The sequence below is a fragment of the Scomber japonicus genome, chromosome 2, assembly GCF_027409825.1.
Source record: "Scomber japonicus isolate fScoJap1 chromosome 2, fScoJap1.pri, whole genome shotgun sequence".
In the NCBI taxonomy this organism is placed as follows: domain Eukaryota; kingdom Metazoa; phylum Chordata; class Actinopteri; order Scombriformes; family Scombridae; genus Scomber; species Scomber japonicus.
The window spans coordinates 12,155,533-12,183,393 of NC_070579.1; the positions used below are offsets into that span (position 1 = coordinate 12,155,533).

Sequence of the window (27,861 nt, forward strand, 5' to 3'; positions counted from 1 at the left end):
GTTTCTCTCGGTCTCTCAATCTCAAACTACATGATTAAATAAACGTGCCTGACAGCAAAATTGGGAAACCCCCAACAGAGAAACAGATGTCTGAGAAGTCGTTCCTTTGTAAAAATGCAAACAGTGGACATGTGCACATTGAAGAACCACTGTCAGTGACATTCATTGGAAGTGCTATCATTATCTGTGGTTCATTTACTTTGCTGGCTGGTTAGTTCCTTTTTTGTTTAATTTGTTCATGTTTTATTTGCTTCCTTATATTAAACAGAGGGTTCTGACCTTCTTCAAGGGTAGTGATAAAACACAGAACAAATTACTGTACGCACATAAATGCACGCACCCACTGACAGATTATCACAGTATCTGTTTACCCAACAATAGCCAAGTCCAGTCCGAGTGTGAGTCGGCCGGAGACTGAGAGTGAGAGTCATCTGTATCACGTAAAATGAATGACACACTTCAGCAGAATCTATAAAACTTGATAACTGGAATTCGGATATTCTCCTCTGGCTGCAAATCTTTATGCTAACAATCTATTTGTCTTTGGCTTTACCACACAATTAATTGCTTCTTAAGAAATCCCTGTAGGTGTGGTTCACTCAGGCGGAAATTGGGCTATATTGTGCAAATAATATAACTCTACTCTTAAAAATACAGACCAAAACCATCCTGGGTGTGTTTTTTTGTTTGTTTTTAAGTGTGCAGCATTTGTATATATGCAATACGTGTGTCTGTATCAAACAGTGGCTCTTTGTTAGAGAAAAATCTTTCATGACTCATACTGGGTGTAAATATAACTGCACGTGTCTGTCTCTTGGTTTTGTGCGCATGAGTGATCATCTCTTTATAACTACCACACTTCAGGCTGTGGGCACTGGGAGCATAATAACAAAGCCATGTGAGGATAATGGACCGAGGGCGAAACCAATAAGGGAAATGACCCAAAAAATGCAAAACAAAGGTATTCTGCTTCAAGCTCATAACTTACAGTTGATGTTTTTGGCTGGCCATATTTACTCATGATATGGAGTTTCACTGGTAACACACGTTGAGATCTGATCATATAAAGCTGGTCACTTATAATCTGCCAATATAGTATCATCAGTGATGGAGAGTCACCAAGTATATTTTGGTGTGTCATCCGCTTCTGTCTCTTCATATAACCCCAGACTGACTCCATGATGTTGAGGTTAGGTCTCTGATGGGGGACATACCATCTCTTACATGACTCCTTTTTCTTCTTGTCATTGAAGACAGGTCTTTATGACTTGGGGTCATTATCATTCTGCATGAATGAATATATTTGGGACCAAACAGATTCATCCTTGGTATTTCGCAATGGATATGAATCTAAACATCTAAAGACAGATAAAAGTAGGAGAGTTACTTCACAATATTTACATGTACCCTCTAGTAAATGCAGGATTGTCCCCAAAGTACCCCTATTGGGGAATCATAGCTTAAACTACTCAACAGTGAATAATGTAATTGGAATTAACTCCATCTCAATAGCATTAAACAGTCATAATATTATGGAATAATAACAATGCAACACATCCTGCAAAATGTCTCCTTTTACTTTAGATTATTGCATTTTGTTAATAATACCTTTGTACTTTTAGTAAACATGTGAATGAAGGCAATAATCTGTATTCTTCAATCATTATGAAAGCATTTGTTAAGCTCAAATATGATGTTAATGTTCAACAAATGTGGAAACTGATCATCATTTCTTTTATCCATTTGTTTTCCAAGTTTATAAACAGCTTGTATACTGTACACCTCCGTGAGCCTTGGGTGCTGTAAACAAGCCACATGACTCACTGTTGACATAAGCCTGCCAGTAAAGAGACATTCAATCAATTTATGTTTCCACGTTACTCGGTCTTTAATTTCACTGCAGTCTCAATTTGACCTGCTTCCTGAGTGTTTGCATCCTGCTTCACCTTCATACATGCAGAGGATCTTATTGGTGGAGAGCAGTGATGCCCAGACTATAAATGCCCATAAGTGGATGTGGAAGGGCACAGAGTCTCTCACAGCTACAGTGGAAGCAGGACTCACCACACCTTCTCTGGAGGGACAGCTGCACACTCATCAGACTAGCATGCCTTCTTCAGGGCGTCCCGATGCGGTCCGGTTGGTCTTCCTCGGGGGCGCAGGGGTCGGTAAGAGCGCGCTCATCCGCCGTTTCCTCCACAACCGCTTCGAGCACAAGTACACTCGCACAGTCGAGGAGCTTCACGTGCTGGAGTATGAAACAGCTGGATCCGGGAAGATGCGTCTGGAGGTGTTAGACACCAGCGGTAGTTACTCCTTCCCGGCCATGCGGGAACTCTGCATCCGACACAGTGATGCCTTCGCCCTGGTGTACGCAGTGGACGACCCGGGCTCCTTCGAGCACGTGAAGGGGCTGCGCGAGGAGATCCTGCGGCTGAGGGGTGACAAGGGCGCACCCATCACGGTGGTCGGCAGCAAGGCAGATCTGACCGAGACTGACGGCCGGGTGATGTTGGCAGCTGATATCATGGCCGAGGTGGAGGGTGAGTGGGATGCCAACTTTGTGGAGGCATCTGCACTCACCGGCTGCAACACGGTTGGGGTTTTCCGGGCGCTGCTGCAACAGGTGCCCCAACATCTGAGCCCTGCTTTGGGGAGACGCAGAGACACGCTGCCCACACCAGTGGTTAAGAAAAGACCACCACTGAAGAAGCACAACAGCTGTATTCTGTCATAAAGGACATTTCTTGAAAGGACTCAGCAGCTGGACTGCTCGTGTATACATATTGCTGGTCGATACAGTTTGAAAGAGAACTATAAATCCTTATAATAGGGTCCAGTCAACATCAGACAGACCCCATTGTTCAATAGGCTGTATGGGATATTCCTACATCTGTATGCTATGTGTTAAATATGAACATTTTTGTGTACATCTTTTTTAATCTTTTGTGAATAAAATACATTTTGTGATATTGTCTGTTGTTTCATATATTTCCAATCCATACATTTCAGTCTGAATAACCAAAATTAAAACAAGTTTATTATCCAGTGAAAGAGTGAATATTGTAACTAAATCTAAATATTGTCCCCTTATTCAAAATATCAATGCATAAAAAAACTCTGCTGACCCACCCCCAACATTATGGAACCCCAATTTAGTCATAAATCAATTATGAAATAAGACATTACGACTCCATACAGTCCTCCTCAGTGGGTCTATTTTTGACCAAACTTCAACTTTGCCTTTTAATTTTTTAGTGATTTCAAAGCTGTGTTTGGTAATGACAAAGCTTTTAGGGGTCTACGTGAATCTCGTTCATCCCTAACTGCTGTGTTAGGTGTAGGACTTTGGGGTATATATAAAGTACAAAAAAGTTGAACCCAGATGGTTTAAAACATGCATATTTGATGATTGGTAAACTTGGTATAGTTCCTTGAGGGATTCCCCCCAGCAATATGGTGATGACCGGTTCCCTATAACTGCTCTACCAACACTTTAACAACACTCTAATACGCTAATTCTCAAATAAGACATATAATATTATAATTGTCATTTTTAAGTTGATATCATGGCTCAGTAAATAAATCCACGCAGCCTTTGAGCTTATTATATCTCCTTTCTCCTTCATCCTTGTCAAGATGAACGTCATGCATCTATTGTTAACCTCAGCTGATGTATGCAGAGAATATTTAGATCAATTGATGCTTTATAAAAATAGCTCCTCTCTGTCAGCATAAAGCCACATCGTGCTGTTTTTGGATGTTAAACAAACACACATACACAAACACACAATATCACATGGAACAAAGAGGATAAACAAACCCACGGATCTCTTGCTCTTTTCTGTCCCCTCCACCTCCACTTATGCGCCTCTCATCTTCCTCTACGTGTCTCATGCCCCTTTCAGCTCCGATAATAACCTGCCACTGACACAGATATAACACTTTTGTGAGCATGAAGACTTCAATAAGAAGAGGAGCAGTGCTGGAGAAGCACCTCTTCTCTGTTTTTACCACTATTCATTTGTAAATTAAATGCCCATGAAACTGTGTGCTGCACTGAGAAAGAAAGGTCGTTCTCAGTTCTGCTGATATGCATCTAATGCTAAAAATATTGTTGGAGAACTGTCTTTGAATATAGTGAGTGGAATAAGTTACATCACTTTGGGACTGTGTGCTGTAGGAAAGAAGTCAAACACCATCAAGTTCAAGTGACTTTATTTGTCATTTACAGAATATACAAGCAAACTGGATCCCTCCACAGTCATATAAAGAAGGAAAATAAAATGCAATAAAAACTGACACACTGGCTTGACCCTTGTAGGTCTGCTCAACCGTTTGGTAGAGGTCACTTTGTGTCATGATATCTGGTCAAAAACAAAATCAATTTAACCCAAACTTTTTGAGCAATCTTTACCACTTGTATGAGGTCTGTAATGCACAAAAAGACCATCATAGTGCATTATGGTTGCTAGATTCAGGATGCGCCAGTGTATAAACGAAGTATAACACAAATCACTGCTGACATAAGAGATACTGTTGGAGACATTTTTGAAGTTGAGTTTCATTTTTTCATCTTGTACAGAATGAGTCTCTAACATGTTTTTAAATGTTTTGAACAAATTAGTTCTGAATGAGGTCTGTAGAGGTCTGGAAAAACATACATTTTAGGGTCAATGAGAAAAGAAATCCATGTTTTATGTTGTCATGTCCTCAAACAGGTATGGGAGGGAAAGCAAAAAACATGACTTTTTAAAAAGAAATAGCACTTTCTTGGTGTGACTGACAAAGGGTCAAAAAGGAAGAAACACAAAAGGTCATATAGGTCATGAATTTAGTAAGTGTTTAAAAGAGAAATGAACAGAAATAGAAGTCATGTAAAGTTTGTGTCTTTGTGCAGGGGCACTCTGGTGAACACTAGACATGGACCAGGACACCAGGAGTAAATGTGATCTAAACTATATGGATATATTGTGTTTCCTGAAAATGTGTAGATACAAATAATAGTTTAACAATAAAGGTTGTTTCATACTGTATTACAATAATTAACATTGTATGACAATATGCCACTGTGATGTAGGCCAACCAAAGTGGTTAGGTGTTTGGTAGGAGGCAGACACAGAAGTCGTGATCAGATGCCAACAGGTGGTTTATTTAGAGGAAAAGTACGACCACGTTACAACACATGGAACCAAAAATACACACATTTAAGTGGATTCAACTAATCATAACTCAACTCATAAGCATAACTTAAACCCTAAGTTAAAGTAACATATACACAGCTACACACTGACAGACCCTAACAGTCCCAAAGCCTTTGCTTAAATAGAGCCCTCCATCAGCCGGTCCTCCAAATGAAGCTGGACTGCATCACTCCTCAAGTAAGTTTTGAGCCTCCTGAAGCAGGAAGTAAGGATAAGATATTTCAACAACATTTGCCAACCTCCCAAATACAGCCTCCATATAACCTGGGATAGCAAGTGTCTGCAAAGTTTGATTACTGACTAACTTATGGTCAAAAATAACAATCAACAAGTATAGTTAAATTAATAAGTTGTGGTACAAATGTGGTTAATGTGGACTGGTGTGCTCTCACCCACTTTGTCCACCAACAATAGTGATGTAGTTATATAAGAGAGAAATACCATGTATGTCTATGTTACCGTGGTGAAATCATCCTTCATTGAATCACTATGTGTGTTTACGACTATGAACAAAGAGCACAGATAAGAGTCATGAATGAAACCTAAACTGCAAGGGACAAAGTAAAGAGGGGAGTTTGTGTGCAAGAGCAACTGATAAAGGAAGGAGAGAGACTATGAGAGAAACAAAGACAACATATAGGTCAAAATCTAATATGCTAAAGATAAAAGTACACTGAGTGGTGGCCAGCCAGTGTTGTTTGGGTCAAAGCTAGCAGTAGGTTTGAAGATATGCAAGATAACCATTTGCCCCTCACTTCTTTTTTGTAAAATGCTTCCTGTCACTAATGAAAAAACAAATCAGCAGTATTCAAAATGTTCAAACTGTAACTAATACGAGAGGTTGGCTAAGTTAGTAATACTACAATCAAAAAAACTCCATTAAGTAGTAAATTCCCTGCAATCTAAAAATGTAACTTGAGTAAAAGTACAAAAGTACTATCAGCAAAATTCTTAAAGGATGAAAAGTAAAAGAAGCCTACTCATTAGGTGGTAGACCCCTCCACTTTTATCAGATATTATATTATTGGATTACACTGACGTACAAAAGCAACATATTCAACTTAATATTATATTTGGTTAAGATCTAGTTAATCTCTACTACTTTAAATATATTCATATTTCATAAGATCATACAGACAGGGGACATATTAAAGTAAAATCTGAATAAATATGTGGAGAAACATAACGCTTGCAGATGCTTCCACATAGGTGCACTGCATGATACAATCATGCAATTAACATCAGGCTCTGTGATGTGTATGAAAGTGATGAGCAAACCCAGTTGATTCTGATTTTCTATTGAGATGGTAAGAAGAAAAGATCTAAGTGACTTTGAGAGAAGGTTGATTGTTGGGGTACGGTATGGATGGCAGGAGCTTCAGTCACAAAGACGACCTAACTGTTACAGGAACAGTGTCAAAAGTGACATCGGCATTTAGATCTGTGGGAAAGACATCAGTAAATAGGGTTGGAAACTGTGATCAACGATTTGATGACCACGATGCTCGTGCATTAGTGCGATATAGGAAAAACAGAAGAGCAACTCTTCCTCTGGTGATTGAGAATGTCAATGCAGGACGTAATCAAAATGTTAGCAAGAACAGTCTGTCAGAAACTACATAGAGAGGGGTATTATAGTAGGGTCACAATTACTAAGATCAATTCACATTTGAGAGCTCAGTGGTGCAGAAAGCATATGGTACTAGTCTATACAGATGTGGAAAAAAGTGATATGGTCAGCTGAGTCATCCTTCACCATATTCTCAACAAGTGGGACAGTGAATGTGTGGCCTACACCAGGCCTGAATTATGGCTGGGGCGACGAGTCAACGCAAAAACTGTGCGTCGATGCGTCGTTTGAAAACAAAAAACGAGTAGCGGTAGAGGCAGCAGCAACGCAAGTGAGTCAGTTGACTCTGATCAATGTAAAAAACCCTGTAAAATAACCCTGCCACATCAACGCCATCTGAAAGGCTTTTTTCAGTTGCTGGAAACATTGTCACCAAAAAAAGGGCAAGCCTGACTGCTGAACATGTTGAAATGTTAACATTCCTCCACTCCAATGCATGACTACATCATGTCTTGGATTAAACACACACATTACACACCGTATTCTAGAGTGAAAAGGCAGAGTGTATGTTCCTGGGAATGAAGAGCAGTTTATCCTCTTAATGCACGCTGTTCCTCTTACGGGACGGGACGGATGTTAGGAGGTAGCCACAAGTTCTTCTGAATGTTTTAAACACCAACCCTTAAACATGTTTATTCATGCCATGCATTGTTAGAAAGCTTAGATTGTCCTGATTCATTCAAGACCACTCACAAATTGTATGGTTGCTCACAGCCGTAATAGTATTAGCGATTAGCTCGGCTAGCCCCTGAGCTAAGTGAGAAAAGCTATAATGCCTACATACCTTCAAAGTCTTCCCTTTATCCACAACGATCATCTTATGACTCAGGACTTTCTGTACAGCTCGCCAAGTATCCATTCTGCTGAAATATGAAATCCGTTTCCATTAAACCGAAATACTTTCCTCAATATGTACATGTATTTAGTCCAACACGTAACGTAATAACACAAATAACAAACCATATACGGTCCGTTTACGTCATTTCCTGACCTGCACGTCCATCTCAGAGTACACGTGACTAGATGTTTACTACCGTGAGCCTCTTCTGCTTCTGACGACACCACACACAAGCCAATCAGTGCTCAGGCAGTACATGCCTCCAAAGCCAATGAGGACATGTGACCGACAACAATGACGACATGGCTTTGATTGACTGCTGTTCTAGCCTATGGAAATATTCGGTGAAATGAAGTTGATAACCTTTTAGCCAATAGTCTGAGGTTTCCATCGGTATCTATGTGTATGACGTATCACGCTAAGCTATCAGTTTGACTGGGTTCAGGCCAAACTATGTGGGATCAGTGCTGCTCACAACTTGGGCATGTTGTTTAGGCTAAAAACATAAAAAATAGGGGCGTGTATTAAGAGGTTATATTTTGTTGGTTTAAAAATAACACTGCTACTGTTTATATTTCATTTATTTTATGTTAACATTTTCTTGATTCTTGCACAACAGTTTAATTTATTGAAAGTATTTTATTTCATTTTATTTTTTGTTAAATGCCACCTCTGGTGTCAGATTGCACTATTGTTTTCATTACTGGAATTTTGTTTTGGAATTTGATAATTTTTGGTTAAAACAATAAAAATATGTTGGAATGAAGAAATGTGTTTTTTCAGAGATTTGAGATACATAAATTAGCATATGTAAATTGCTATATAAGGCAAATAATGGGAAAATAATCGAATCGAATTCGAATCAAATTGAAAAAATGAATCGTTAGATTAATCGATGCATCAAAAAAATAATCGCTAGATTAATCGATTACAAAAATAATCGTTTTGCCCAGCCCTAGCCTGAATGCTTGAACCCTATAATGAGGGGAACCGATTGCACTGTTATGATATGGGGGACATTTTGGTGGCATGGCTTCACAGGATTGTGAAGACAGCCAGCAGGATTATTGCCCCTCTCTGCTTCCTGATGGACATCTATCAGCAGTGGTGCATTTGCAGAGCTACCTCCATCATTAGGGACCCTCACCACCCTCCTCAACGCCCTGTTTCCCTCCTGTCAACTGGGAAAAGGTACAGGAGCATTTGCCGCAGATGTAGCAGGATCCTGAACAGCTTTTTCCCACAAGCTGTGAGGTGTGTAAACAGGCTGTGGCCCCTCCCAACACACACACATACTCCCCCCCCCCCCCCCCCCCCCCTCTCTCTCTCACACACACACACTCACACTCCTCTATTATAATCCCTAACAGACTGACAACAGTACTTTACTCTACTTGCACTGATTGGAGCTAAAAACAATATCTAATTTCTTTGTGAGTATCATAATACTCACAGAAATGACAATAAATATATAATGTATCAATACAAATGTGTCCCATAGGTTTAACAGGCTATATCTGAACTTACAGCTGTCAAATAAATTAGTAAATACATTATATACTGTAGCATTGAAACTACCTAAAAATGTACTTGAGGGGATGTAAGCTACATTTCACCACCGAAAACCAGAATGCTAGATACCTTACTACCTTATTGCTCAGAGACGTGCTTTCACTTTCAATACTTCTGTACATTTTATATTTTAAATTATAAATACAACTGAATATTGTAGTTAAAGTTACAATGAGTATACATACATAAATACAAGGTAATATCTGGAATTTTACTCGAGTACAGTGCTTAAAAAAACATTTTCCATCTGCCATTAAACAACCTGTTTGATTAAACCCCACTCTAACTACATTTCCCGTCGGCCCTTGCAGTCAGCGACCAGCAAACAACCATTTAGCCAATCACGCGGCAGAACGTGACCTTCTCGGCCGCTGATTGGCTGTTTTTGCACTGCTTTTCCCACGATGCTTTGCCAGAATTCAAATCAAGCTGACCAATCAGAGAGCGCCGTAACGACCGAGGCAGCGTTTTAAACTTGTCTCAGAGACTGTTGTTAAAAGGCAGCACGGACACCGGCGGACAGGTTTGCTCACTCAATTCGTGTCAATCTCAGTTAGTTTTTTTTAAATATTAACATCCGCATGTATAGTTTTTTATCGTAAAAACAAATATTTGAGTAACGTTCGCGGTAAAAGCTGTTTCACGTTAGTTTTGATTTGAATTCATGTGAGTTTTTTTGCAGCCTGAGCGTCGGTTGAGGGTTAACAATAGCGTTCACCCCTTTGCTGCCATTGAAAGTTTTACAATTTTTTTATTTTATTTTAAAAGACGCCGACTAGCACTTTAACACTAATTAAAAATGAGTGCTGGTATTGCGAAGCCGGCGAACCCGTCGGCCCATGTCGACCCCAAATCAGCTCCCCTAAAGGAGATCCCAGACGTGCTGGTTGACCCTCGCACCATGAGGAGATACACCAGGGGAAGGTTCCTCGGGAAAGGGGGTTTCGCCAAGTGCTACGAGATCACAGACATGGAGACCAAGCAGGTTTTCGCTGGAAAAATCGTGCCCAAGTCCCTGATCCTGAAGCAGCACCAGAGGGAGAAGATGACCTCCGAAATCGCCATTCACAAGAGTCTAAACCACCCAAATGTGGTGGGCTTTCAGGGGTTTTTCGAGGATGATGACTTTGTCTTTGTGGTTCTGGAGATCTGCAGGAGAAGGGTGAGTGAGTTTCTGTGTACCGATAAACAGGCTCATGGTGGACGGTTACAGGGCGGTCCGTTGTCCTGTCAGTGTCAGTGGTTGGTTAGGGCTGCTAAAACTTCGAGGAAATGCTCAAATATGTAACATTAAACTATCATTACAGGCAGAAATCATTTAGAGATTATTACTTGTATTTCCATTTTCACATTTTGCTTTGGATTCTGTCCAATCCATTCACTGTTCTTGTTTTTTTAATGATAAATTCACTTAAACTCATGTCAAGGTGGCATTATTATACCAACCTCAACAAAATAACTTTCAAGAGTGTTTATAAAAGCTGTCATTTCCTTGTTGACATCCCTACTAATCCAGTAATTTCCTTTATTTTTCCTTTTCAGTCCTTGCTGGAGCTTCACAAGCGTCGTAAAGCTGTGACTGAGCCTGAGGCTCGCTATTACATGATGCAGCTGCTGAAGGGTATTGATTACTTGCACAAAAACAGAGTCATCCACAGAGATCTGAAACTGGGCAACATCTTCCTCAACGATGACATGGACGTCAAGATAGGTAATTTGTGCTATCAGATTGTAAATGATGATATCGGTTCTCTCGCCATATCTGAGAAAGTGATAATGGACACTGCAACATTTTTAAAAGACTTGCACACAAACAAACCTGTTTGTCCATATATCAAAGGATAGGAAACTCCCAGCATCCATATCAGGAATCTGTCATAAACGCAGTTTTCCTAGATTAGAGGTTTCCACAGACAGTCTCTCATGATGACTAAACACTGCACCAGTGTGATGGGGCAGCTACACTATACGTTTTGTAGTATAGTTTAATATTAACTCTGATCATTTATATACCTGATTTTTCTTGCAACAGAAAGAAAAACTGTACTTGTTATCTCTGTCCTCTTTAAATGCACAAATAACTGAGCTTTCATCTGGTAATATGCTCAAAAACAAATATGTTTAGTTTGCAGTTTTACAAAAACCTTCCTCATTTTCTCCTCTAGGGGACTTTGGTTTGGCCACTAAGATCGAGTTTGATGGCGAGAGGAAGAAGACCTTGTGTGGAACACCCAACTACATCGCACCTGAAGTGCTGTGCAAGAAAGGCCACAGCTATGAGGTGGACGTCTGGTCCCTCGGGTGTATATTGTAAGTTTGAACTCCCAAGCACACAGGGAAATACAGTTGTATTTTAAAATGGCACATTTCCACACGATCCAGTCCGTTCAATCTCTTCCCTGTCTGTATTCTCTCAGGTACACTTTGTTGGTGGGTAAGCCCCCATTTGAGACCTCCTGTCTGAAGGAGACCTACAACCGCATCAAGAAAAACAACTACACCATCCCCTGGGTAAGCTGGAACAACAGTACATGATGACTCCCTCAAAACTTTTTCACTGTTCTTGCCTCTCACGATCTCTTCCGTATCCCCTTTTTCTGAATTCACAAATTCTTCCTGCAGCACATCAACCCAGCAGCGTCCTCTCTCATCAAACGGATGTTGCACGCCGATCCCACTCAGAGGCCCACCATCGCCGACCTGCACGTGGACGAGTTCTTCACAACCGGCTACATCCCCTTACGTCTGCCCACTACCTGCCTCACAGTGCCTCCTCGGTTCTCCATTGCCCCCTCCACAGCTATGGAGCTCAACCAGAGACGCCCACTGACCGCCATTAACAACAAAGGTAATGATCCTAGCAGTAGTTGACTGACTGCGCTCACTAAAGTAGCTTTTAGTTTAATCCACTGATTTAACTTTGGCTGCAGTGGATAACAACACATCAGTATTAACATTTTAAGGCCCTCATAAGGGTGCTAATGACTCGTTCTGTTTTCTAGCAGGAACAGAGAAGGTGGACATGAAGGATGAGCCTGGACAAAGGTGAGAGATGTTGGTGAAGCTTCAGTTGTAGTGCACAACGCTTACTAAGGATGTTTCTAAATATCAGACAGACATTTTGTATAAAGGACAATTTTCTGTATTAAAAGAAAAATCACACTGATTCTGAAACTGATTTAAGTGTTTTAATGTTCATCAGGAGATTCACATTGTTATATAGTGTAGATATTAAATGCTGTGTGTTCCTCTGTAGGGAGCCTGAGCCGGCAGAAAACCACCTCAAAGACATGCTTCAGCAGCTCAACACCATCATTGCTGCCAAACCCTCAGAGAAGCCCATTATACGCCAAGGTGAGTGCAGACTTTTCAGTTGTGTTGACAAAGAGTCTAAGTGTTGTAAATCTAGTGCTTTTGGATTGGGTTTTTAATTTTTCTTGTATACACTGCATACTGAGTTTTTGTTCTATTTTTGTATTTCCAGAAGAGGCAGAGGATCCTGCATGCGTCCCCATCTTCTGGATCAGCAAATGGGTCGACTACTCTGACAAATATGGATTGGGTAAGAATGAATTAGATGCTTCCACATTCATCTGACGACTAGATTTATACTTTTCTAAACTTTTATGAGGGTACAGGTAGAGTCTGTTAGTGCTGAAATAAAATCAGTATTTTGTCAGTTTTGATTTGTGCACTGTTGTATATATTGAGTTGTCAAATGTGTGTTTCAGGCTACCAGCTCTGTGACAACAGCGTGGGCGTGTTGTTCAACGACTACACACGTATGATCATGTACGCTGATGGAGACAGTCTGCAGTACATCGACAAGATAGGAGCAGAATCTTACCTCAGCGTGCGCTCTTACCCCACAACACTCAACAAGAAGGTTGGTGACTGACACTTTTTGTGCCTTTTGATTAAATTTTTAGGACCTGTGCTCACTTCTCAAAAATAGACATCACTTCCAATGTGTCATTCTCACATTTGTTCTCCCTATTGTTGTAGATTACTTTGCTGAAATACTTCCGCAACTACATGAGCGAGCACCTGCTGAAGGCCGGTGCCAACATGGCGAGGCGGGACGGAGACGAGCTGGCGCGGCTGCCATACCTCTCCCTCTGGTTCAGGACCAAGAGCGCCATCGTCCTGCACCTCACAAACGGCACAGTTCAAATCAACTTCTTCCAGGTTAGACATTTTCCACCAGCCGTGTCTCTTCTTACGTTTACCTCACAAATTAGCTGTTCTAGTTTTGTCTCATATTTCATGATGCCCTTTGTACAAATCCTTAACCTGCATTTTCCCTGATTTCCTTTTCTCTCAGGACCACACCAAGCTGATCCTGTGCCCGTTGATGTCCGCCGTGACCTACATCGACGAGAAGCGAGAGTTCCGCACGTACAAGCTGTCTCTGCTGGAGGAGTTCGGCTGCAGTAAGGAGCTGGCCAGCCGCATCCGCTACGCCAAGCTCATGGTGGAGAAGCTGCTGGAAAGCAAGCCCTCCCCCGCCGCACATTAGACCACCTTTCACCCCTCACCACTCTGTCTTTTAATCACCGGCCACTCCTTCTTGTCTACCAGCCACTAACAGGACAGGACTCCCGACCCTTTAGATTTTCCCCGTGTTTTATTGAAGGGTCATCTTAGAGGCTTTGACATGTGCTATGAAAATTTATCTTCTATACATATATATATTTTGTACTTGAATGTTCAATTTCAGTCTCTTTCAGCGCCGTGTTTCAGCCACTTTAAAAAAAAAAAAGAAGAAATCGTTGTTCCTGCTGTTGATAGAAACTCTCGTTATCGTAACTTCCCGTGATAACGCTCCCTCTTGACAAACGCGTACTGGCTGATGTAATTGTAGCACAGCAGACGGGTTGACCCTGTACAGTGATTATAAAGTCAAGAGGGGAAAACTGCATGCTCAGTGTTCCTCCCTTTTTACTCTGTTCCCATTTGTTCCTCCCGTCAGTCATGCATTTGAAGCGGATTTGGGGGGAAAAAAGTCTCTTTGGTCTATCTCTCTAGTTTGTCTGTTTTTATCTGTGTGTGTGTATATGTATGTATGTATGTATGTATGTGTGTGTGTAGAGAAATGGACCATGTTAATATGTCTTCATCATGTACATTCTTTCTGTAGTTGACTTTTTACTCTTTTTTTTTTAAATAAACTATTTTAGATGTCTTGTCTCTTTCAACAAGATGTACAAACTTGTACAGACTGCTGAATGTGCATACATGTTGTAAAGATGGTTTAATTTTACCCGAATTTAAATAAAGATTCACTGATCAAGACAAAATGATTCTGTTTGTAATGTTTCAGTCATATTTGTTCCCAAAGACTCATAAAACCACATTTATTCTGCTCCTGTTTGCCTAGAGAAGTTCTTTACTGTTTGTGTAGCCTGAAGAAAAGGTTTGGTTGACTCAAATAAAAAGAATAATGCGTATTGTCAATCTAATGCAGGTATTTTGAGATGTGCTGGTAAAATGATATCTGCATATATACTTTTTTGTGTTGCAGTAATTTGGATGAAACCACCTGCTTCAGTGAGTAAATGCAGGTCAAACAGGGACACGTCTGACAAACTGCTTACTGAGGTTTCAGGTTGCACTTCACAGTAGGTCACTATCTGGAAACTCAAGACCAGCAATCTCAAACTCTCAATGAGGAGTCATGGATGGTAAATATGTTTAGTATGAGGTCATTTCTCAGTAGAAATAAATGAATTCAGACTTATATAATTGGTTATCTTTCTAAACTATGCCTCTAACGTCAACTGGCGCCATATCTAAAAAAGAATTGTAATCTTTGGCGCCCCCTACCAGACACCTACCGCCATTATAACTCCTTTTGAATTTTTTAAGAGGTCAAAGCTTGTTTACTTTTTCAAACCTCTTGACATAGTTCATGTTGCCAATATGTAGCTTGAAAAAACATATGACTCATTATTTAATCTTTAATATCTAGAATATTTAAATTGCAAACACATAAATGTCTCTGCCAACTTGTTCTAACACGATTGACAGAAACGGGGCCACTCATAACTAAATGACCTCAAAACTGTAATATGAGGCAGGATTACAGTATCTATCATCTGTCTGAAATAGCTTTGGATTTTTTTCATAAAACATTTAACCTTCCTGTTGTTGAGTCAAGGAAGGAAGGGGGAGGAGGAAGGAAGGAAGGAAAGGAGGGAGGAAAGGAAATAAGGAAGGAAAGGAGGGAGGGAGGAAGAAAGAAGGAAGGAAGGAAGAAGGAAAGGAGGGAGGGAGGAGAGAAGGAAAGGAGGGAGGGAGGAAAGAAGGAACAGTAAAAACAGACAGGGTCAATTTGAACCGGGAGGAAGACATGAAGGTTAATTACAGAACAAGAATGGGACCTCTCACCTATGGAACAGCTGAAATAAATCAGAAATGCTTCAATGTTTCAATCACCCAGGATGGGATTCAGCTGGTTGATGTATTTTCATGTTGATGTAGTAGGGCTGGTCCATATCCACAAAATCAAATATCACAATAGTTTTGATCAAATACCTCGATATCCATATTTAGACAATACTGTATGAATTGGTGCTGTCACAAAATATTTACATAATGAGATTTTTGTTAAATAACCATCAGTTATGTGGATGTAATGATTTAGTGGTTAAAAGCAAATAATAAAACAGCTTGAACAGTCTGTTAAATTCAGATTACACATTACACTTAACTGTAAATGCCTTTAAAACCAGGAAAAGACATTTATGCCGTATTACAATATCCAAAATCTAAGAGGATATCTAGTCTGATGTCACGATATTGATATTCTGACTGGACTTAAGATGTAGTTAAATGAAAGATTCTCATGTTTTATGTTGACTGTGTGGAGTTTTAAGAACCATTAACAGTATTCAGCTGGTTCTGGTTTGGTTTGAAACAGCTGTGAGAAAGGTGTTTGTTTCCTTGCTTGAGGAAAACGCCTGCAGGAGAAATAGTTTTCTTTGATCAAAGTGTGCTGTGCAGCGATAATTACACTTAACTACTCACACACCAGGATGTTAAAGACCTACGGTGTGTCCATGATCATAGCGGGAGATAACCCAACATACCAAACCTACATGACTACATTTACACACACGACTTTTGTTTTTATGGGAAAAATGTGTAAAAATATATCAGACAAAAAAAAACAGAAATCACAAATGTTTAATGTAAATTATAAAACACAAAGCTTTTTTTCTCTTTAAATATATATCAATATGTTTTCAAGTAAGCACAGTAAAGTTCAAACAGCAGCAGTGGTTATAAAATACACAGGTGGTTTTCAGTCAGGAGATACAGTAGTCTAAAAATAAGTGGAAATCCAACATTACAGTAAACATCCAGTTTGTTACACTGCTGCTCTAAAAACATGAGTCACATCGTCTCTAAAGGTCGGACTGACTTATAGCATATGTTCAGTTTACAGAGAGATTAGATTCCCATAACTTTGCTGTAAGGTAGAAAACTGCCAATTAAATGAAGCCAGAAATGTAACATAACATTGTGTAAGTACTTTGACTTAATGTGATGTGTTTTAAATGTTTTCTTTAACCCTGATGTTGCCCTCAAGTCAAGGAAGGAAGGGAGGAAGGAAAGGAAGGACGGAAGGGAGGAAGAAGAGAGGAAGGGAGGAAGGAAAGGAAAGGAAGGAAGGAAGGGAGGAAGGAAAGGAGGGAAGGAAGGAAGGAAAGGAAGGATGGAAGGGAGGAAGGAAAGGAGGGAGGAAGGAAGGGAGGAAAGGAGGGAGGAAGAAGGGAGGAAGGAAAGGAAGGGAGGAGGAAGGAAGGAAGGAAGGAAGGTAGGAAGGAAAGGAGGGAGGAAGAAGGGAGGAAGGAAAGGAAGGATGGAAGGGAGGAAGGGAGGAAGGAAAGGAAGGAAGAAGGAAGGAAGGATGGGAGGGAGGAAGGAAAGGAAGGAAGGAAGGAGGGAGGAAGAAGGAAGGAAAGGAGGGAGGGAATGAAGGACAGAGGACAGAAGGAATGGAGGAATGTAATGGGGAGGAAAGAAAGAGAGAAGGAGGAAGGAAGGAAAGAAGGAACAGTGAAAACAGACGGGTCAATTTGACCCAGTAGGACGACACAAAGGTTAACTGAAGCTATGTTGAACCTGTAAACCAAACAATGACCAAAGGACCTTTTTTATGTGATAAAAATCACTTGAGAGACAAATGTAGCGTAATGTCTCCGTTGTGATGTCCAGTCATCAACGTGTCCCCGCAGCCCCAGCGAGCCAGCTGCCAGCCTTCGCTCTCCGGAGCCCACACCATCCTGGATTCCCCCCGGCGGCCGAGCTCCCACACACACACGCAGCCGCTCTGACTCAGGCCCACCACGCTCGAGCTGTTAACGTCGGCCTCGCACAAGCTGCAGAGAGAAAAAGAGGCAGATGGGACTGTTAAGTTACATTAATGTACAGAAACACCCACCTCGTCTATCATCAGTCATCACCTCACCTGCCGGACCAGGCTTTGGGCGGGTACAGCCGAGTAGCCGGGACAGATTTTCCACTCAGAGGGTTAACAGCGACCAAGGAGAACAGCGCAGTGTTACACCTCTCTTCTTCCTTCTCCTCCTCCCTTAGAAACATTTGCTCTTCTGCTTTGGTTTCTTTTTCCTCTTCCTCCAGCGATCTGAGGAACTGATGCTGCAGCAGGACTAGTAACACTCCCTGTGCAAGAGTGTGTAAACAAAAAGTCTAAATCAAGATCCTGTCATGAGTGAGATGCTTACAGAGGCAGATACATCATCCTGTCAGCAGGCAGTAACAGGGATGCCAGTCTTTTCTCAAAGTCTTTTTCCAGGACATTTTCAGCTGCTACAATATGACAGACAAGTTATAATGCCATACACTAATACAACCCCCCTCCCCCACCCCCCATGCTTTGGAGAGGTATCATTTTCTAGAGTAATACTTTGCATTTTGTACATTTACTCAGATTGCTGCCATGTTTGTTCCTCTCTCATCCCCAGAAGTCTGATTTAAAGATGTGTAGTCTATGGCGGCTATAACTTATCTAATGAAATAATCTTTTACATGCTTAGAAATTATGACAAAGTTCTAAGCATGTAGAGCAGGGGTGTCAAACATGCGGCCCGCGGGCCAGAACTGGCCCGCCGAAGGATGCAGTACGGCCCACTTTCCTTTTTCTTTTCCTTCCTTCCATCTTTCCTTCCTACCTTCCTTTTATCCTTTCTTTGTTCCTTTCTTCTGTCCTTCCTTCCATCTGTCCTTCCTACCTTCCTTTTATCCTTTCTTTGTTCCTTCCTTCCATCTGCCCTTCCTCCCTTTCTTCCTTCCTTCATTCCATCTGTCTTTCTTACCTTTCTTCCCTCCTTCCTTTTGCCTGTCTTTCCTTCCTTCCCTTCTTATTTCCTTCCTTTCTTTCTTCCTTCCTTCCCTCCCTCCATCTTTTAATGATCCGGCCCACATGAGATCAAATTGTTCTGTATGTGGCCCTTGAATGAAAATGAGTTTAACACCTCTGATGTAGAGCGTCAAAAATGTTTGCAGGCAGAGACAAGAAGAGGATGGAGAATAATTTTCCACAACGACTCGAGCTTTTCTGGGACATTTCACTTTTTCTCTCATTTTCCATGTGTTTTCTATGACTGGAAAATTGGCTAATCATTTTCCAGATTTTGGGCATGGGAACCCTCAGTAATCTTACACTGGACTTACACATGAAGAATATCCTCTGAGACAGGCTGTGTGTGATAAACCATCTCCGAGGACGATTCTCCGCAGCAGCTGTCCAGTCTTTAAATTCCTGTAACACAAAAACAGAAAAAAGCTTGTTACACATCAGTCTTACTGAAAGATGCAAAAGATTAAAAAAAATCTTGATTAGAGAAATGAACAAATCCTGCAAAACTTTCCTGATAATGATTCAAGGCCTAAAATGTCAGACTAGCGCCCCCTTGTGGCTTACAGTGTGAAGGACTCTTTGCTAAATATCTTCATATATTAAAAGACATCAGTGATCATGAGCATGAACATTCATACAGCTACTTTCTCTCAAAAAGTAATGAAGAAGCTGCATTAATAATCTTTAATTAGTGCTCCTTCACATAAAGAACAGACGACATAAGGAAGATTAGTTAATTGAGTAATTGGCTTCTCACTAAATCCACTTATTTATACTCTGGGTCACAGAGATTTCACCGTGCTGACGACAAGACAACATCATCACAACAGTTTTCACTTCACCTCACCTGCCTATCCACAATGGGGGAGGGGGGGAGGGGGGGGTTACTCCTTATAACTCATCCTTGTCCTCAGTATTGGTGAAGACAAATCAATCTTTAAAGGATCATAAACTTCTACAATTTACAGTGTAGGATTGTCATTAATTCACACTGTCAGTTTAAAGCAATATTACACTTTTGGTTGTAAAAACTATTTGCTTTCTTTTGCCTAAATTAAATAATTATCTCATGTTGTATAGTTGCTCCTGGCGGGCGTCCTGCCTGTTTAGTGATCTAAAAGTCGGAACGAGTTTGTACAATGCTTTTATCCAAACATGTCGGAAATTGTGTTTATAGTTGTTCAAAACCATTCAAAGCTAAAATCAAGACTGAAAAAAGAGAAACAGAGAGAGCATGTAAAACTCAAACTCCTTCCTCACATCTGCACAGCTGGCCAATCACGGCTCTGCAGCTATTAGACCATCCAACAAGCACTTCAGACACATTACCCAGAGACCTTTGTTAGAGTCTCGTCTGTATCTACATTATCAAATAAAGGCAAAAGTACCTTTGTTGCATAGATGAAAGTTTGAATACAATTAAGTAAATCTGTTCATGTACTGGACTAATGGGCTTAAGTGGGCACTAGTCTGTTTTTGTTTCCACAATCTGTCCATACAAGTGTTTCTTGCATGAGAGTATGCTGCATAAACATAAAAAAAACGAGATGAAAACTCCAAACAGGAAGGACCAGAGTCAACATCTGAACCAAGGTATGTTTGCTTTGAGGTGACCATCAGCGTTTAAACTGAAACTCCCTCTCACTGCTCCAATCTCACTCACCAAACAAAGAGGCACCCGTCCTCGTCAGTGCCGATCAGAGCATCTGGAAGTCCGTCCACTGGAGCCATGGCCCCGACACAAACACCAGGAGACACGAGAGGCTGACAGCTGTGTGTGCTGACGGAGAGAAAAAAAGAGAGATGATACACAGAGATGTGAGCGCACTGAGAAAGTAGCTGAGAAAGAATAAACACACAAACACAGATGCTGCGGAGTTACCTGTCGCTGTCTGACAGTGTGAACACCTGCAGTGTCGAACCAGCCGCTGAGTACGAGGAGCTGACCACTCTGGATCTGGGCACACCTACGACAGCCTGGATGACGCCTTCACACAGCAGCACATGTGAGAGGCTGGAGCACGACAGCATCCTGCAGACATGAACACAGTTGCGTCAAACTTCAACAGCTGGCACAACTCGCCTTGGTTCTGGACTAAAATTCACTTGGACATGCTCATTGAAAAATATCTGTGGTCAATCTCCAGGCTTGATTCTTGTACAGATGTTTAAATGTCACAGAGTCAGATTGACAGTGCTTTATTCACCTCATTTCTCTGATCTCCAACTGACCCAAAGTCACACACATAAGTCCAGCAGCATCCGGGACAGGAAATACGTTGATCACTGGCTGTAAGCAAAAATCCACACTCAGGTCAAACGAAAAAGTCAGAAAGACCAAAGGGGGTAGATGTGAAAGGACCCTAAAAAAAGTCTCTCTTTCCCATCAAATCCACTGTGTGTGTATCTTTGAGGCCTGATAAAGATGCTGCAATGCATTTCCGTCATTATAACACATTTACAGGGACAATTTTTTGGAAGGATTTGAAACCTACATTGTTTAAACCAAAGTTTGCCTTTTTGGTGCATTTCTCACTGACTGTCCTTTTAAGACTCACACATGTGGACACACACACACACACACACACACACACACACACACACACACACACACACACACACACACACACACACACACACACACACACACACACACACACACACACACACACACACACAAAATGCTCACCTCATTGAAGGTCCATGTGTGTGTTAGGCTCCAATCAGATGCTGAAGTCTGACTCCACAAACACACCGCCCACTTTCCTGCTGCAGCTACACACAAACTGCCTGAAGATCCGAGCAGGCAGCAAGTGTCCACCAGGCATCCTCCTGCTGGAGCCTGAAAACACACACACAGACACACACACATCAAAAACAATCTATAGACACTGCAGATAAACCTAAATTCTTGTACAATTGTGAAACCTTTTACCTCTAATGTGTGTTTCCTCATGTGTTCATCAGTTGTTCTTGCCCCAACCTGCCCGCCTCTGCCCCGCACCTGGATGTCGCTGCCAGTCTGTAACGGATCATCCACAGCTGGAATCTCAGGTAAGGTATGAATCTGAGCAGAGGAGAGGGAAACGGGAGGGAGGGACGCACAAGGAGAGAGAGCTGGAGGGGAGAGGGCCTGGGTGGACGGGCTGTGAAGAGGAGGTAATGTGAGAGAAGGGGCAGATGGAGAGCAGGTGAGGGGGAGGGCAACAGCAGAAAGAGGATGTGGGGTGAGTCCTAGGGATGGTAGTGTGGGGCTGGAGAGGAGAGCAGATAGGGGCTTGTGTGGGGTTACGAAGGGGCAGGGTGCTGAGGCCAGAGGGGGGCTCAGTAGGAGCTGAGAGTTGACACTGTGGTGCGGTGACGGCTTCTCCTGATTTTTATTTTCCTCTAATCTGTCTGTTATAATATTTGTTGTGGGTTCAGAGGGTTCCTTTAAATCTTTGACAAAAGATTTCAGCAGCTTCACAGGAGACTCTTCTGTAGCGTCAGTGTCGCTACATGCCTGAGCAGCAGCGGTGCAGTTGTTTGGAGCGCCCTCGGGAGATTCCTGAGGAGGGCAATCAGAGAAGGAAAGACTCTTGATGAAAGCTTTATCTTCTTTTTGGTGGTTGGTAGGCCTCTCATCCTCCAAATGATGGACCGCAACAGAACAATGCGTTTCTTCTTCCGATGCAGGGTGTTTAATTTGAAGTGTATCGCTCTCTTTGCCTGCAGGTTCATCTTTAAACTTCACAGAGATCTCAGATTTGACAGGGGGATCCACAGGGGAGTGTGCGTTGCTATCGGAGACGCTAATCTGACAATTGAGAGTCACAGGGTCTTTCTCTGTGTGCTTCTCTACACAGTTAACAGCAGATTCTGTTAAGTTTGTGTCACTCTGGCACTCTGTATTAAGGTTGTCAGTCTGCTGCTCTCCAGGGGCGTCTGTCGTACCTAACAACTCTTCAGCTGAGGACGGGCTTGTCAATTCATCTGTGAGATTGTCTTCTTTTATCTTTCTTTCCTCTTTCTCTTTATTGGGGTGGGGTGATTTTTCTACTGTGGGTGTGAGGCTGAGCGGGAGCAGTAGAGGCGCCACCGGGTCGTTGCTGCATTGGGAGTCGAAGCGCCGGTTGCTGCTACGTGTGTTGCAAGACGGCGATGAGAAATGTTCAACTCCTGATTCCACAGCGACTCGGCGGAGTTTGTGAAGTTTCAGGGAAGCGAACTGGTCGTCGGGGAGATGGAAATCTTGATGCATGTCGAAGTTTGGCTGATTGCTGATCAGCGGGACAGAGAATAAAGAGGGGAGAGGAAACAGAGAGGTTTGGGAGGGTGGCGAGGAGGGTAAAAGATAAGACTGCCAACTGTCTGCACCTGCGGGACACATGTAAAAAAAACATGATTAAAAAACATCAACATGCTCTTTACTATGTTTTTCATTCAGTGTATATTATCAGATATGGCAAAACCTACAAGATGAGGTTGGATTTAGTTTTTAATTATCATGAACTGTTTCACTGAAGAGACTAAAACCAGGAATTAATTTGTCCATTATTTGTCAAAAAATATTAAAACAAGATTGTTTTAATTCATTTTGTTTTAATACAAGATTTTGGATGGACATTAGAGCTGCTTGAATGTTGTATTTCTCTGTTCCAGCTTCTCAAATGTGAATATTTTCTGGTTTCTTTAGTCTCCTGTGATAGTAAACTGAATATCTTTAGGTTGTGGTTCGTCATCTTGGCTTTTGGCAACAATGACCAACATTTTTCACTTTCCATTTTCTGACATCTTATAAACCAAACTAAACAGATTAACTGATAATAAAATACTTGTTAGTTGCATCCCTAAACACTAACATACTTTTACTGTATCATCATAACATTATTAGCAAGACAATCTCTTCATTTGACACAAACATTCTCCATATAAGTCTTACTTGTGTTCCTCTGTGAGGATCTGTTAGTCCTGTTGCTGCTCTTCAGAAAGATGGAATAGACCTGCCCCTGCTGTCCAGAGGCAGCGCTGGACGGAGCTCCATTAACCTCAGAGGGGTGGTGTGTAGCTGTGTTGGGGGTGGATGCAGGCTGGACGTCGGCCAACACTGGAACGGTTTCTTCTGGGGTGAGGCAGGGTTTTGGTCTATCAGCTGCATGGAGAGAGAGATCGGAGGAGGAGAGCGGGGTGTTGGTGGGCTGGGGATCATCTGAGGTTTGTTCAAGGCTGAGGTGATGGGTGTCTGAACTAAGAGAGCATCGTGGGGTCCCAGGTTTCCCTCTGCCCCTACCTCTTTTCCTCCTCCCGCCTCTACCTGGACGAGCCGTGCAAACAGTCGGGGATGAAAAGGCATTGGTGTTGGTCTCACTTAACGAGATTTGATCTGAAGTCTCACCGGAGCTCTGATTGAGCTCAGCAGGCGTGTCGCTAGCCTGCGGCTGCGTATGAGGACGTGCAGGTGTGAGAGAGGATGAATCTATGTGTTGATCTGAATGTTCATCGTTGTGTGTGTGTCTGTGCGATCCTCTGCCACGGCCCCGACCCCGACCCTGTCCCCGACCCCGGCGACATCGCCCCGTGATTAACTGAGAGAGGTGGATGGCTTGCATGTCAGGCTGGCTCTGTGAAGATGCCATACGTCTTGTGGTTCGGACATAGTACTCCACTGGGAAAAGTAGTCCCTCCACTATTGTACAAGAGTCCAGAAGGCCTGCACCCTTCTCATCTCCTCCCATCCCACTTTTTTCTACCTTTATCTCCACATCATGAGTTTGTTCACTGTCTGTTTTCTTTCCTGCATGTTGTTCTGTATTCTTATTACTATTCTCTTCACACAGCCTGTCATCTTTCTGTCCTCTACTATCCTCGCCCTCTTCTCCTCTTTTTCTCTCCCTTTTTTCTTGATTTTGTGTGAAATCTTGTCTCCCTCCTTCAGAGTGTACAGCAGGGCTTCTGCACACAGGCAGCAAAGAAGAGGTTTTGCTCCCTTCGTCTATCACTTCATTCTCTTTTTCCCTTTTCTCCTCTCCTTCTGGCATCTCTCCCGTGTCTTCATGTCCTTGTGTGTTCCAGTGTGACAGCAGCAGAGAGGGAGACTCAGAATCAGCGGCAGAAAATAGCTCTTCACTTTCATTCACAACCTCTGTTCCCTCTGGCTTCACCGTCTCCTCGTCTCTCTCTGTTCTACTCTCCGTCGGCTCACTCTGCTCCTGTCCTTCCTCGCTGTTGTCCGTGCTCCTGCCAGCCTCGGCACTCCTCCTCTCCCAGCGCAGGCGGCTGCTTCTGGACCTGAGGCGCAGAGCAGGATTTTGTCTGTGACATCTGGCTCCTTCATGGGCAGAGTCTGGGGTCGCTGGGCAAGAGACATCGGTAGGGGGCAGGAACCCGATCACCTGGCTCCTCCTGGAGTTATCGGAGTCCGCTGGGCCTGGTCAAACATAGTGTGTACTGTTATTACTGGCAAAACATTGACTGCTTCTCAGAGTAATGACAATGTGACCTCAACCATATTACAATATATAAGACTTGTTATATTGAGACCATTTGTGAGAGATTTAATGCACTACATTTACACAACAAATAGGGAAAAAGCATCAATATAATATATGTACACATACAGGTACATACATACAGTACCAGTCTTTATTTTGTGCGTCTGATATATTTTTCATGTTTTTAAAAACAGGTTACTGTGTAATATTTGATCAGCTTAAACTGTTCCTGACGTAAAGGAAAATGTGGTCTATTACTGTTTGGTCATTTACAAACATGTTGTCCCATGAAAAACAAACTATTATAATTATATACTTATATTATAGCCTTACATGAAGCAGAAAATCTAAACTAAAAATCAAAGATCTTTGAGTGCATAGTCACACAAACATGCAGGTACATTAACATCAGCTATAGAAACGGGCAGGTTTGGTCGTCTCACTGAAGAGAAAATACTTTGAAGTCCATTTCATGTTTTATTGTTAATTATATGATGATTTACAGGCTACATTCTTTTTACAACAATACTTTTTATACATAATGTTATGCATAAGAAGTTAGATACCTGTCCAAGTATTGGTTCACCATTACATTTTTTTTTGGTGTCTTATAAGTTCATGTGGGCAACTGTATGTGTGTGACACAATAAATAACCCTTTATAACTAACTGTACCTTATAACTAACTATAGTATTGTACAGATTTATATTTAATAGCAAATGTTTTTCCCCCTGAACAAGAAAAAGATTACACTTAAGTAAATATTCATAAACCTTTTTTTCTTTCTTCACTGTTATTATCCAGCTCCATTTTTTCATAGGTCAGTATCTAAATATTGTAGATCTACACTTGTACAAATATATATTTTACAGCAAGCATTTCTAATTGAATCCTTATTATAACGGCAGATTATGTGTATTCTGTATAACACTACCTGTACTATATTAAGATAGACTCACCTCCAGTGTGTTTTTGGCACTGAAGTACACATGGAGCTCAAACACTGACAGTCTCCAGTGTCTGTGAAGATGTTGACGTGTTGGGGGACAGTGACATTTAACAGGTTAACTACTGATTAAGATAGACTCACCTCCAGTGTTTTCCTGGCCGTGAGGTTCACCTGGAGCTGCCCCATTATGAGCGTCCAGTGTCAGTGAAGATGTTGACGGGTTGGGACAGGGGTTAGATGTCACCTGTGGGTCTCTCTGGTCCTGCTTTTTCTGTTGTGGGATCTTACTCCTGACATGTTTCCTCACTGCATCCAAACGCTCAGCACGCTGCGAGCAGATCAACATATGAGTGAGTATGAGACAGTTTCTGCACTGGGCTTTAAGTTACAACATGAAGTATTATGACTATGTTACCTGCAGTTTCTGGGCTGTCCTCAGATATTCCCTTTGTAACAGAGCCAACTTCCGACGAAGCTGAGTAGGGGGGGGGGGGAATGTTAACAGGTCAGCAGCAGTCTGAGGTGATAGAGCTAGATAAATATTAATGAAAAACAAGTGTACATTACCTTCTCCTTGTCATCACAGTGCAGAGTAGTCTTCAGCTGATCCTCACAGTGCACAGTGTCCTCCATCCTGCTCACTCAACCCTGACACCAAACACACACGACTACAATTACACGTAAAGCACAACGACACTATGGTAGTTTTTAAAGGTACAAAACAAGGTGTAATCTACGTGTATTTTAACTCACCGTGTAAGATAACATTAAAAAGAAAGCTACGATTCCAACTTATCGGTCAGTTCAAACATTAGCGATGAGAGTTCACGGCAAAAATGTATCTATCCGGTTTAAAATGACATGTTGTGGTTTAATATAGTTCATGTCAGTGGTTTACAGACTTACAGTGGCTCTGTTATTTTGTCCATGTAAAGTTCATGTTGATGCTCGATGAGACGGAGATCGATTTAGTTAAACAATTTCCCGCGACTCTCCAAAAACAGACTCCAGTAGTAGAGCTCGGATGACTCGATCAGTCTGATTTACTAAGCATAAATGTACTTTAAGACCTTTATAATGAAATATAACCATGTCATAGATAGATAGATGTAGATACGATTCATGCTGGTACTGTAACTCATGGTCTGAAAAGTTAACCCAATGCAGAAGTGTCTCAAACATGCATTATCTCTAATGGCCAGCAGGGGGAGACGCCTCTGGTTGCAGAGAGGAGTCAGTTTGTATTGAAGTCTATGAGAAGATGACCCTAAATCTCACTTCGATTTATTATTTTATAGAAAAAAAGAAAAGAAAAGAAAAGTTCCCCAATGTGTTCATGGCCGAGATGTATTAGAAGAGCTCATGTAATACATCTCATGGTCAACAATCACTATTTTAAGTTTTATTCAAGACAGCATGATGCTCATTTTGAGATATTATGTCATTATTGTAATTAAGCCATTATTTTGAGATAAGTAATTATTTTGAGATAGACTCTAATTAGTTTGAGTTACTAAGTCATTATTTTCATTATTTTGAGTTAGTTTTTCATTATTTTGAGTTACTAACATTATTTTGAGATAGTTTTTCATTATTTTAAGATACTAACTAATTAGTTTGAGTTCATCGTTTGGAGTAAGTTTCTCATTATTTTGAGTTAAGTCGTTACCCAGATAGCAAAATTATGGTCAATAAAGTTGATTTTTGGTTAATGTAAAAAATCAATCAAACCTTTTGATAGTTTTAGTACCCTCGGAAACTCAGACCACTACACACAGCCAGTCTTCTCACGTGATGTTAACCGGCCATT

At 41.6% G+C, this 27,861-nt stretch overlaps 3 protein-coding genes across 3 annotated transcripts; 2 read left to right on the forward strand and 1 right to left on the reverse strand.

The window, feature by feature from the left end:
• Positions 1–1,954: 1,954 nt before the first annotated feature.
• On the forward strand, positions 1,955–2,737 carry LOC128365331 (ras-related protein Rap-1A-like). Its single transcript, XM_053326030.1, has one exon. It carries the CDS (start codon positions 1,955–1,957, stop codon positions 2,735–2,737), a length of 783 nt encoding a protein of 260 aa, XP_053182005.1.
• Positions 2,738–9,744: 7,007 nt separating this feature from the next.
• On the forward strand, positions 9,745–14,538 carry plk1 (polo-like kinase 1 (Drosophila)). The gene is made up of 11 exons (XM_053331481.1): positions 9,745–10,406; positions 10,787–10,955; positions 11,410–11,554; positions 11,662–11,755; positions 11,867–12,092; positions 12,247–12,289; positions 12,501–12,598; positions 12,729–12,806; positions 12,976–13,130; positions 13,250–13,432; positions 13,569–14,538. Exons 1-11 carry the CDS (start codon positions 10,044–10,046, stop codon positions 13,761–13,763), a joined length of 1,749 nt encoding a protein of 582 aa, XP_053187456.1. The 5' UTR covers positions 9,745–10,043; the 3' UTR covers positions 13,764–14,538.
• Positions 14,539–17,257: 2,719 nt separating this feature from the next.
• Positions 17,258–26,717, reverse strand: palb2 (partner and localizer of BRCA2). Its single transcript, XM_053326041.1, has 12 exons — positions 26,619–26,717; positions 26,467–26,526; positions 26,193–26,379; positions 23,554–25,038; positions 21,568–22,988; positions 21,322–21,474; positions 20,840–20,922; positions 20,515–20,664; positions 20,296–20,412; positions 18,947–19,034; positions 17,721–17,935; positions 17,258–17,631 (listed from the first exon to the last, which is right to left on the reverse strand). The coding sequence occupies exons 1-12, from the start codon at positions 26,682–26,684 to the stop codon at positions 17,421–17,423; spliced, it is 4,236 nt and encodes a 1,411-aa protein (XP_053182016.1). The 5' UTR covers positions 26,685–26,717; the 3' UTR covers positions 17,258–17,420.
• Positions 26,718–27,861: the final 1,144 nt, after the last annotated feature.

What these genes read in the sequence shown, in the direction of transcription:
- palb2 (XM_053326041.1), bottom strand. Translation starts at nt 26,684, where the DNA reads ATGGAGGACACTGTGCACTGTGAGGATCAGCTGAAGACTACTCTGCAC. An exon ending in TGAGGAAACACACATTAGAG is followed by an intron (nt 21,475 to 21,567) that starts GTAAAAGGTTTC and finishes GTGTGTTTTCAG; the next exon opens with GCTCCAGCAGGAGGATGCCT. An exon ending in TCAGAGGATATTCTTCATGT is followed by an intron (nt 17,936 to 18,946) that starts GTAAGTCCAGTG and finishes ACTCTTGCACAG; the next exon opens with GGAGTGTTACTAGTCCTGCT.
- plk1 (XM_053331481.1), top strand. Translation starts at nt 10,044, where the DNA reads ATGAGTGCTGGTATTGCGAAGCCGGCGAACCCGTCGGCCCATGTCGAC. An exon ending in TGGAGATCTGCAGGAGAAGG is followed by an intron (nt 10,407 to 10,786) that starts GTGAGTGAGTTT and finishes TTTCCTTTTCAG; the next exon opens with TCCTTGCTGGAGCTTCACAA. An exon ending in CTCTGACAAATATGGATTGG is followed by an intron (nt 12,807 to 12,975) that starts GTAAGAATGAAT and finishes TGTGTGTTTCAG; the next exon opens with GCTACCAGCTCTGTGACAAC.
- LOC128365331 (XM_053326030.1), top strand. Translation starts at nt 1,955, where the DNA reads ATGCAGAGGATCTTATTGGTGGAGAGCAGTGATGCCCAGACTATAAAT.